General features: G+C 42.7%; 1 protein-coding gene across 1 annotated transcript in view; it reads right to left on the bottom strand.

Moving 5' to 3' along the window:
• Nucleotides 1–11,960, bottom strand: part of LOC122541282 (protein phosphatase 1 regulatory subunit 1A-like) — an 82,594-nt gene extending 70,634 nt beyond the window's left edge. Inside the window, exon 1 of the mRNA XM_043677906.2 lies at nucleotides 11,840–11,960. Within this exon, the coding sequence (XP_043533841.1) occupies nucleotides 11,840–11,941 (102 nt within the window). The 5' untranslated portion in view covers nucleotides 11,942–11,960. The remainder of the gene's footprint in view (nucleotides 1–11,839) is intronic.
• Nucleotides 11,961–12,396: the final 436 nt, after the last annotated feature.

Raw genomic sequence — 12,396 nt, 5'->3', positions numbered from 1 at the left:
GTGGTGGGCCTGTGGAATTCATTGCCACGGAGCGCAGTGGAGGCCGGGACGTTTAATGTCTTCAAGGCAGAGATTGATAAATTCTGAATCTTGCAAGGAATTAAGAGATACAGGGAGAGTTTGGGTAAGTGGAGTTGAAATGCCCATCAGCCATGATTGAATGGCAGAGTGGACTTAGTGGGCCGAATGGCCTTACTTCCACTCCTATGTCTTATGGTCTTATAAGAGGCAATTTGTGTCTAATTATGGAAATCTGAAATAAAAAGTTTCCAATCTACTAGCGGGGTTAGGTGGTTTGTGTACAGAGTAACTGAATTATGGGAATGAGCAACAGCATCTAATAGTGTGTTCTGAGCAGTTTCTGAATAGAATTCCTGGTACCTGTGAATAAGTAACGAGTTGGATTATAAGAGAGTCATGTAGACGCTTAACAGCTGTGTGAAATTTTCAAATTAAAACCTTTAGTTAACAGCTCTTAAACGTCAGTGTAAAGGTCTTTCTTGAAACATGTTAAATGACATTGCACCTGCACTGATGATGTGGTGATGCGTAGCTCTTATCAACTTCAATCGAAGGTTTGGGGAATGCATGTGGGTAGGAGCATGCGGGCTTGACTCTGACCAGCATGTAGCTTTGGGTGTGTACTCATGGTGTGTTACAATGATTTTGCACACACCATGACTGCTCAGACAAATCCAAGGTGAAGCTGAGAAGTCCAGAACTCGGTGCATCTGTGTGATTATGAACTGGGTCCCAACTCCACAGCTGTTGTTATGTCGGATAATCAATTGGGGGAGGAAAGAACATATACTCCTGAGAAATGTGAGACGGGTATGTTATGTCATCCTATATGCTTAGCTGCCCCACCTCTGTGAACAATGAAGGCACTGACAGTGAGAGTTTTGAGGAGTGGGGTTGTAGACTTAATGAAATCAAAGGGTCTGAAAAATTAAGGTCAAAATCAAGAACAGTCATGCTTATATTCAAACGCTGAGCAGGCTCACTATATTATCTGTTTTGCTCCTTGTATTTTGTGTGGCCAATGTCCCATCTCACGCACAACATCACCCACCTACCATCCCTTGGCAGAACATTCCAACAGCACTGAATGTCAATTTACTATGTGAAATCTGAACATTCAGGCAATACGGTTAAGATCTAGCAGTTAAATGGAGTTTGTCTCAAAGAGTAATCTGCATATTCAGTATGAATTGCAAGGTTAGGGTTCGGGTCATGGTTGGGAATGTTTCAATGAAACTGAATACAGAAGGCATAATGATTCAACCCGAGACATCTAAAAGTGTTTTATAGTTAAATAAGATAATTTTGATCACTCTGACAGTCACACTTCTTAATTTGTATGAAGTGTTTGACAGAAACTCAATGCAATCATTCATAGTGGCTCCACATCAGGACTGTATACCTTCCATGCTGATCTTTCAATGATGTAGCTCTCCTTCAGCATTGATATATTGACAGTACTTGGGTTCCTCAGAACTGACAGATTGCCTGTACCCCCTCACTATTGCCACTTGAATATTGTGACGACATCAATACTTTCACATCAGCTGTGTAGCATTCCCTCTAAACTAAATATAACACTTGCCAAATACTGACACTCAGATAACATACAGCTCTGTCCACTCTCCTTCATATGAACCTTTCTAGAGTGCAACATTCCCTCAATTCTCACCCTCTTCTAATACAATACTTTCTAATCCTATGCATTCAAGACAGCACAATTTACTCACTACCGCCTTCTCAACAGCGCTAATGTCCCTCAATCTGTTCCACCCAAGTTGCAGGACAATTTCAGGACTGATGCTCCACTAAAGTAATGTTTCTTCAGGAATGGCCTTCCTCCTGCCAAGTAAACTTCTCGATAGTATGGGTCCTCCAACTCTGAGAATTCCTTTGGTGTTTACTCTCAGGCAGCACATGCAACGACCTGGCTTGGAAATATATAGAATCCTTGCAGTATGGAAACAGGCCCTTCAGCCCAATAAGTACACACTGACTCTCCAAAGAGTATCCTACCCAGACCCATTCCCCTAATACTCTACATTTACCCCTGACTAATGCACCTAGCCAACACATCCTTGAAGTCTTTCGACAATTTAGATTGGCCAACTCATCTAATCCACACATCTTTGGACTGTGGGTGGAAACCGGAGCACCCAGTCACAGCGAGAATGTGCAAACTCCACACAGCCCGAGGCTGGAATTGAACTGAGTCCCTGGCTCTGCAGGCAGCAGTTCTAACCACTGAGCCACCATGCCACCCGTCAGCTAGGGTATTCAGGAAAAGGAACTGTGAAGATCTTGCATAGTTTGACATAAGAAATGGAGAGGTATTGAGGTTCTATCATGAACAAATACCCTGGCTCCGTTGAATTGTATTCCAACCTGCGGTGGGGGAAATGAAAGATGAAACGCTTAATTTACCTGTGGTCATGATGGAAGTGCCAGAGGACTGGAGGATGGCTAATATGGTTTCACTTTTCAAGAGGACTAATATAGATGAAGCAGGAAATCATAGACAGGTGGGTCACGTGTCAATGGTAGGGAAACTATTGGAGAAAATGGGGAAGGAACAAATTAATACTCACTGAGAAAGGCTTACATTAATTATGATTTGGAGATGCCGGTGTTGGACTGGGATGTAAAAAGTTAAAAATCACACAACACCAGGTTATAGTCCAACAGGTTTAATTGGAAGCACACTAGCTTTCGGAGCGATGCTCCTTCATCAGGTGATAGTGGAGGGCGTGATCATAACACAGAATTTATAGCAAAAATGTACAGTGTGATGTAACTGAAATTATATATTGAAAAATTGATTGTCTGTTAAGCCTTTCATCTGTTAGAATACAGTGATAGTTTCACTTCTTTCATGTGTAAATCACAAAACCTTTTTTTTAAAAGTTGCATTCTCGTGTTAACTGTTAACAATGGTGATAGCTAGACAATATGCAGTGGTCCAGGACATTCAGCTTCGGACCTTCGGGTGACCATCCTTCAAGGTGGACTTCGGAACAGGCAGCAGCGAAAAGTGGCCGAGCAGAGGCTGATAGCTAAGTTCGGTACCCATAGGGAGGGTCTCAACCAGGACCTTGGATTCATGTCACATTACAGGTGAGCACCATTGCACTACACACACACACACAGGTATTCCTACACACACACACTCTCACATACACACAGGCACAGGTTCACACAGACACGCACACGGACACCCACACACACCCTTATAGACACACATACTCCCACACTCACACATGCACCCCCTCACAGACTTAAGACACTCTGCACTCACTACACACACACACACTTTCTCACACTCACAACCCCCACCCCAGACAGACACACACACACACAGACAGACAGACAAAGACCCACATACACACATATATTTTGTGGGGTGAATTTGTACTTGCAGAGTTACATTGTACTTTGCTCAAAAACTGCATGAATTTATGTAAAACTCCATTATCTCACTTTTTAGATTAGAATCAATCTAAACATCATGGCATAGACAGAGAACACAGGGGGCCAACACCTTCAACATATTGTTTAGCTATCAGCATTGTTAACAGCTAATACGAGAATGCAACTTTTAAAAAAAAGGTTTTGTGATTTACACATGAAAGAAGTGAAACTATCACTGTATTCTAACAGATGAAAGGCTTAACAAACAATCAATTTTTCAATGTATAATTTCAGTTACATCATACTAAATTTTTGCTATAAATTCTGTGTTACGATCGAGCCCTCCACTATCACCTGATGAAGGAGCGTCGCTCCGAAAGCTAGTGTGCTTCCAATTAAACCTGTTGGACTATAACCTGGTGTTGTGTGGTTTTTAACTTTTTAGGTTAGAATTGTTTTCTTTAGAACAAAGAAAATTGAGCACATCAGTGATTGAGGTGAATAACATTATGAGGGTTATGGACAGGGTGAATGGAGAACAGTTTTTTTCCCTTGGTTGAGAGGTCAATCATGAGCAGGCATGTTTCAGGATAATGAGCAGGAGATTCAGAATGGTCTTGGGAAAAAACCTTTTTCAATTTGTGGATGGTGGGAATCTGGAATGCATTGCTTCAAAAGGTAGTGGAGGCTGCAAACCTTACAACCTTTAAAAACATTTGGATGAGCACTTCAAATATCAGATTATTAAAGTATATGGGACAAGGGCAGGAAATTGGGATTATCATGCCGTGGTAGTTGTGCCATTACAGGGTTGATAGGCTGAAGGGTCTTTTTGCACTGCATGAAGCTATGAATCTATGAAACATTGTCATTAAATCAAAATCCTGATGCTCTGTTCCTTACAGAGCTGTGGCTGCACCTTCAGCCCAAACATATTTCAGCAGTGTTTCCAAAAGGAAGCTCAACATACTCTTCTCTTGATTCAATGAAGTCTAGCCCAGCAAGTAAAGCTGAATCATATAACTCTTACAGTGTGGAATCAGGCCATTCAGCCCATCAAGTCCACACTGACCCCCCCAATGAGCATCCTAACCATCCTCTATCCATGTAACCCTGAATTACCCGTAGCTAACCCACCTGACCTGCACATCCCTGGACGCAATATGCAATTTAGCATGGCCAACCCACCTAACCTGCACAGAGCATCCCGAGGAAGCCCATGCAGACATGGGGAGTATGTGCAAACTCCACACAGATGGTCACCCGCGGCTGGAATTGAACTCGGGTCCCTGGCACTTTGAGGCAGCAGGGCTAATCACTGAGTCACTGGGACGACCCATGCGATCCAGTGAAAAGAAATAAATGAAACTGAATTGCCCATTCAATGTTGTTTCTTCGCCAAGTTAACTCGGCTTCAGTGCTGCCTCTTGCAGTCCTGCACACGAACAGAAACTCTTTCCACAGAAGGACGCTGCTTCTTCATTCGTGCTCCTCTAAGAAAGTGGCAATTTCTCACTCTTGTTCTCCCAGCAGCGTAACAGACCCAATAATTCCTAACGAACACAGCAGGCCATCTCTTAGAGGTTAAAAGGTGAGTCTTGTTTACGTTTAGTTTAGCATGTTGGTACAGATTCAATGGGGGAAATTGGTGATGATTTTATGACTCTCTGAGTGCAGCCTCACCTCAGTACTGTCCTGACATACTACTGACTCTCATTTATGGAGAGGACTGGTGGGGGCATATCTGAAGTACTGTTAGCAATATTGATAACCTCATTGAAAGAATAATGCTAAACATATAGAATTAGTTTAGAGACGATCACTGAATCTCTGAATACTGAAATGGGCAGTTTGTCTTATGAGTCATTTTTCGAATGGCTAGGCATGTAAGCACTAAGTTAAAAGTGTAAAAGGTCACTTGATTGAAACATAGAAATTAATGAAGGGTATTGACAGGGTAGATATGGAAAGGATTATTTTCTCCGGAGGGAAGTAAAATGAGAGGTTGTCACTGATAATAAATATGAGGTTCACCCTCTCCTTACCTCTGAACATTCTGAGTCTTTAAAAGTCAAAATATGATGGAAGCAGTTTTTGTTGAATTTTTCTTGAAGATGGGGTAGATAATTTGTATTATTTGAGAAGTTGAATGCTTGGCAGGGATGGGCAGGAACTTGGATCTTAATTAGAGAATCACACAGCATTTCGGCCCATCTCGTCTGTACTGCCAACACTAAATTACAACTTACACCAGCTCCACTAGGCCCAGAGCCTTGAATTGAAGAACACTTGAAGTGCTTATCCAAATGCTTTATAAACATTTCTGAGTTTATTTTTTCCCCTCAACAATAGGTTGGCAGTTAGCCTCAGAGCATCAGGGACTCAGGTTCAATTCCAGTCTTGGTTGACTGTCTATGAGGAGTTTGCATATTTTCCCGTGTCTGTGCAGGTTTCCCTGAGCACTCTGGTTTCCAAAGATATGCAGGCTGGCTGGATTGGCCATGCTAAATTGTCCATTGTGCCACAGGATGTGCAGGCTAGATGGGTTAACCATGGAAAATGTGGGATTACAGGGCTGGGTAGGGGGCTGTGACTGGTCGGATGCTTTTCGGAGGGGTCAGTGCAGACTCGATGGGCTGAATGACCTCTCTCTGCATTGTAGGGATTCTATGATTCGAATTACTCTCCCATGCTACTGCGAGACATCGAGAATCCAGTTATAAACTTAGAACTTCTAAAGCGAGAGATAACAGAGAAGGACTTTCCCACCCTCTAGGTGAAAAGCTTTTCCTTAAATTCCTTCAAAGCTCCTTGCCTTCCATTTGAACAATATACTCCCTTGCTATTGATCCTTTGACTAAGGGGTTTTCTGTTCAAATGTCCATGCTTCTCATCAACGCATACATCTGCCTTAGAATCCCCTACAGTATGGGAAAAGGCCCTTCGGCCCAACATGTCCACACCAACCCCCCCAAATAATTCCCCTACCCGATATTTACCGCTGACTACTGCACTTAACCTACACATCCCTGAACACTATGGGCAATTTAGCATGACCAATTCACTAACCTGCACATCCTTGGATTGTGGGAGGAAACCAGAGCACCTGGAGGAAGTCCACACAGATATAGGGAGAATGTGTAAACATCATACAGACAGTCGCCCAAGGTTGAAATCAAACCCAAGTCCCTGTGAGGCAGCAGTGCTAACCACTGAGCCACCGTGCCCCCTCATCTCTACTAGCTCCATCCTCAATCTTCTCTACTCAAAACAAAAGCAACCATAGAATGTGTGTCCTCTCTTAATAGTTGAAATGGTTTTTAGGAGGCAACATCCTGATGATTCTATTTTGCATCCCTCCAGTACAAACCAATCCTTGCCCTAGTGTGGTGATGATAACTGCTGACAATACTCCAGCAATGGTCTAAATCTCATCCTATACAGCTACAACATGACAACTCTTATTTTATAATCAGTGCCACGACTGATAAAATCAATCATCCTTTATTCCTTCTTAACTACCCTGTTACCCACTTGTCCTGTCCTAACCTAACCCTAACACCATTGCAGGTCTCATTTGCTTAGGTAAACTTGGAGGGTTGAATGACCCATTCCTCCTCCTCCTTTATTTTGTGTCTCAGTACTCAACCTCTGACAGTGCTGCGCCCCCTCAATGCTGCCCACCAGCAGCAATGTCCTCACCTTCCCCCCCCCTCCAACAGAGTATTGCTTGTCCCAACCCCCCAGATGCTGCATTCCCTCAGCACTGCACCTTTTAAAATGCAGCGAGTTTGCAAATGATCTTTCCAAAAATACAGCACTTGGAATATCACAGTGAGGTCATGAAATAATGTAATTTCTGACACAAGTCTACATGCACGCAAATGGAGCCACTGGTGGTGCATCAGTTGAATCGGCTTTCACTTGCAGCATCTGCCCGGATGACGGTGAGGTAAGTCGAATTCCACAGGTCATATCTTGCCAAGGTGAATTACCGCTCACTTTCCGTTTCAAAATCTGCATCGAACGTATTACGGAGGTCAGAGCTTGTAAACGCTCAGCCTCTCTTATCTTTAATTAAAGCTAAATTAAGATTTTTAATTGTCAACCTGAGGAAAGTGTTGCCAACGGTGTTCATTAAGTTTGGTGAGTGGGGTGGACTCATGACGACGACCAGAGACTCGAGGCTCATGATCAGCATGAAAAGATTGTGGGCGGCACGGTGGCACAGTGGTTAGCACTGCTGCCTCACAGCGCCAGAGATCCGGGTTCCATTCCCGCCTCAGGCGACTGACTGTCTGGAGTTTGCACATTCTCCCCGTGTCTGCGTGGGTTTCCTCCGGGTGCTCCGGTTTCCTCCCACAGTCCAAAAGCGTGCAGGTCAGGTGAATTGGCCATGCTAAATTGCCCGTAGTGGTAGGTGCAGGGGAAAATGTAGGGGAATGGGTCTGGGTGGGTTACTCTTCAGCGGGTCGGTGTGGACTTGTTGGGCCGAAGGGCCTGTTTCCACACTGTAAAGTAAAGTAATCTAAACTGGTAAGTGAGCCAGGGAGTAGCCTTCCTTATATTAGATGCTGTATAATTCAAATGTATGTGTGCAACAGAGTATATACCTGTGTCAGAAAGGCTGTTTGTTGATGTGTGTGTGTGAAGGCTAGTGGGTGATAGAGTGCACAAGTGAGTGTGATAGATATACACTTGAGTCTCTGCTGGTGAATGTGTGACTATGTTTATGTGTGTGCCAGACAGCACATGAGTCCATCTATGTGTGAGTGAATGTGTCTGTGCACATGTGAGTCAGAGAGAGAAAGACAAGCTGTCTGGGCATGTGCAAATCAGTCAGTGTGTGTCTTTGTTTGTATCTTTGCTACACTCTGTGTGTCAATCTGTCTAGGTTAAAAACAAGGACTGCAGATGCTGGAAACCAGAGTCCAGATGAGAGTGGTGCTGGAAAAGCACAGCAGGTCAGGCAGCATCCGAGGAGCAGGAAAATCGACGTTTCGGGCAAAAGTCCTTCATCAGGAATAGAGGAAACGTCAATTTTCCTGCTCCACAGATGCTGCCTGACCTGCTGTGCTTTTCCAGCACCACTCTCATCTAGAATGGGTCTGTCTGATCATGGGAGAGAAAGACTGCTTGTTTGCTTATTTATGACGTAGGTATTATGCATTCCCTGATGCTTCTGAGTGTGTCTGCTTTTGTGCCTGTTTTCTTCCTATGTTTGGTCTTGCTACATTTACAAACTGTAGTTTTCATTGAACTTTGCCACTTTTCTATTTGTAGCAGCTAACTTGAAGGTGAATGGAGGCTGTAACATTTTAGGCAGGAAGCAGTTAAAAAGAAATGATAAAGATAAACCGAGTTCAGGCCTGCTGCCCGGATTACTGGAAGCTGTTAAAAGTCATGAGGGCAGACAAGTTACACATAACGTGCCTTGCAAAATATAGGCAGTAAAGATAAGAGAAACGATGAATTGATCCTGCAAAACCATGGATTTGCGTCACAATGTCACTGTATAGGACACTGAATGCCAGCTCCCATGTCCATTGCCAACAGTCAGTCAACAGTCAGAATTGGGGAGGCTCACTTACAGATCATGGCAAAACATCTGTTGATGAAGCTTATTTTAGAGGAACTATTTCAAAAGAGCCATTCAGAAAATGCTTTTTTTTTCCAACTCATTTACCATTACAACCAAGGCTAATTCTGTTCAGTACAGTCGTTTTCTTTCAGAACTTGTCAATTAGTCATACATTTTGTATTTAATCAGGCACGTTAAATGTTGTAGAGCTATTTGTACAGCAGAATGAAACTTGACGAATTGAATGGCTCTGCTAGACATAATCAAGCAGACAACATTAAGCACAACAGGAAACTAGTCTTTAATTATTTCAGTGCACTGGCTTGGATGAGTTGCCAAATACTTTCAGGACAGATTGCACTTAATCTGATTTTCAGTGATTAGGAGTAGTGTCACTATCATTGCTCTACACAACCCCTCACTAGAATCCTTTCTTTAGCCAATTTTGTGCATTTTTGTTGGTTATGATGCACCGCTGGAATAGATGAGAATTGTACCTGGGCTTCCAAGCTCAGTTTTATTGCCATTTTTTTTTTAATATATCACTTTTACCTGTTTTAAGCTGTCTCCATATGTTTGGTAGATGTTTTGCTAGTTTGTACAGGGTCAATAGATGTGGAGCTGGAAAAACACAGCAGGTCAGACAGCATCCGGGGAGGAGGAAAGTCAACGTTACGGGCCAAAACCCTTTGTTAGGACTGGCTAAATGTTTGGGCCTGAAATGTTGACTTTCCTGCTCCTCAGATCCTCTCTGACCTGCTGTACTCTCCCAGCTCCACATCTGTTGACTCTGACCTCCAGCGTATGCAATCCTTACTGTCTTGTTCAATTGTACAAACTAACAAAGTCAGTAGACAATTAAAAGCAGCAGCATAAATCGCTAAAGGCTACCATACACTAACTAGTATTCAGATGTGTCATCTCATGTTGTAAATGCTGAAATTTATGTAGCTAATTCACATAGAAATTCTTAATTGTTTTTTAATGTAAATGCTTCGACCTGTTACAACATACATCCATCAATTGAACTTGGAAGTTTCTGGTCTGACAATAAGGAAAGTACTGCTGTATCAAAGGAGCCCTGCAGTTTAATCTTCCATGGTGGTATGGTGCATTGTAAGGTTAATAATTGACGACAGACTAATTATAAAACAAGTTCAGTTCAAGATTCATTCCCTCCGCAGCTGATCTCTCTGCTTTTGTGGCTTAAGCAGTCTAGGGAGGAGTATTCCTTCTGGAAGAGTATTCCTTCTCAGATTTAGTGGTCAATCTTACACTGAACAAGGGAAGATGCCATCTCCGGCATTCTGCATTCTCAGTTAGTAAATAACAAATTATTGCTCAAACTTCTCAAGTTCAGAAACACAACTTCACTTCAGTTGAACTAATGGATTTTGTTTCTTGTCCAAAACAAGTTCAACATGACTGGCAGATTGTAATAATCATCTAGTTAGCTTCATTCTCCTGCCCCATCTGCATAAGCCCTCAAGTATTACCTTCCAGTCTCTGTCCAATTGCCTAATTAAAGTTGCTACTGAATGGCCTCCAGCAGATATTTTGAGTCAGAGAGATGTACAGGAGGGAAGCAGACCCTTTGGTCCCACTCATCTATGCTGACCAGATATCTTAAGTTAATCCCATTTGCCGTCATTTGGTTTATTTCCCTCTAAACCTTCATATTCTCATCCAGATGCCTTTTAAATGTTGTAAGTGTATAAGTCTCCAACACTTCCTCTGGCAATTCATTCCATACATGCACCATTCATGCGTGAAAACAATTGCTCCTTGGTCCCATTTAAATTTTTCCTCTCTCACCTTAGACCTATGTCTTCAAGCTTTGAATTGACGACAGACTTTGCCTCTACCTTGAGGCAAAGATCTTGGCTATTCATCCGATCCAAGCCACTCATGATTTTATAAACCTCTATAAGGTCACCCCTCAGCTTCTGGATTAGAGTGGTGCTGGAAAAGCACAGCAGTTCAGACAGCATCCAAGGAGCAGGAAAAATCGATGTTTCGGGCAAAAACCCTCAGCTGCCGACACTCCAGGTAAAATTGCCCCAGCCTATTCAGTCTCTCCATACAGCTCAAACCCTCCAACCCTGGCAACATCTTTGTAATTTTTTTTTCTGGATCCTTTCAAGTTTCATTGTCTTTCCCACAACAGGAAAATCAGAGCTGAATGTAATACTCCAAATGTAGCCTCCCAAATCTCATACTAGCCAATAAAGACAAGCGTACCTTTCACTGCCCTGTCTGACTGCAGCTCCACTTTTAAGGAACTATGAACATGCACCCCAAGGTCTCTTTGTTCTTATGTCAGTTGGTCAGATCAAAAGCAAATCATTGTATAAACAATTGACTCCCCATTTCACCACTCCATCAAACATCAATTGTCTGAAATCTGTGTGCTCTGCTTAGTCACAGCATCATTACCACTTCATGTCAAAAACGAATCAGTGATTTAACACATGCCTTTCAATTCTGCTTCACTCTAACAGCAATGGTAACAGCTGCTCACGCAGCATCTGACAATCATAGAGTTCCCCACCAGAACTAACGATATTCAACCCAGGACATTCATTTCCATCTTGTTGATTGCCAATCACGTTAGTTTTGTGTCTTATGGTTACTGCGACGCTTTTGCTTGGAAACTACTCATTCAAAATAAATGGAACTTGGAATTTTGACTTGATGCAGAGGACACGTTTGCCGCAAATAAGAAGAAAAAATGACATGACATAATTGAAACTTATGCCTTACTTAGAATTTGTTTTCTAATTGGGCTGAGGAGGACTGAATCCATTATGCCAGGAATAATAATATTACCTGCTCTGCCATCTGTGGGTCAAGACCCAAATCCAGCGTTGGCTCTTCGAACTTTATGCTCTGAGAATCACTGTCCATTTTCAAATCTGCGGTTCTGCTCATAGCTCTATTGCGCTGTCTGCTGCACAACTTTCAGTAGCTGCACTGCCAGTCTCTGCATTGCCTTCTCCTTCCCCTCCCTCTTTTCCATATTCCTGATCAGTCAGGTAGTTTCAGATTACACACTCGAGGCGATAACTGTCTTCACACAGTACAAAGTTTAGCTCCATCAAGGGTTACACACAGATTAAAACCCCCGTTAAAGAATTCCAGTTGAGAATATCTAGATATTTTAGATCGATATTGTTATGGATCAGGCCAAACGCCCCCAAAATATGATTTGGAGATACTGGGGTGTATAAAGTTAAAAATCACAACACACCAGGTTATAGTGCAACCACCTGATGAAGGAGCCGCGCTCGGAAAGCTACTGCTTCCAATTAAACCTGTTGGACTATAACCTGTGATTTTTAACTTCGTATGTGTAAGATATTGCTTTCCAGAGCAATTCAATTGGT

Source organism: Chiloscyllium plagiosum, unplaced genomic scaffold, assembly GCF_037043375.1.
Source record: "Chiloscyllium plagiosum isolate Xiang-an unplaced genomic scaffold, Cpla_swu_hap1 HiC_scaffold_35, whole genome shotgun sequence".
Lineage (NCBI taxonomy): Eukaryota > Metazoa > Chordata > Chondrichthyes > Orectolobiformes > Hemiscylliidae > Chiloscyllium > Chiloscyllium plagiosum.
The sequence above is the reverse complement of the archived record's forward strand: the minus strand, read 5'-3'. Positions and strand labels throughout refer to the sequence as shown.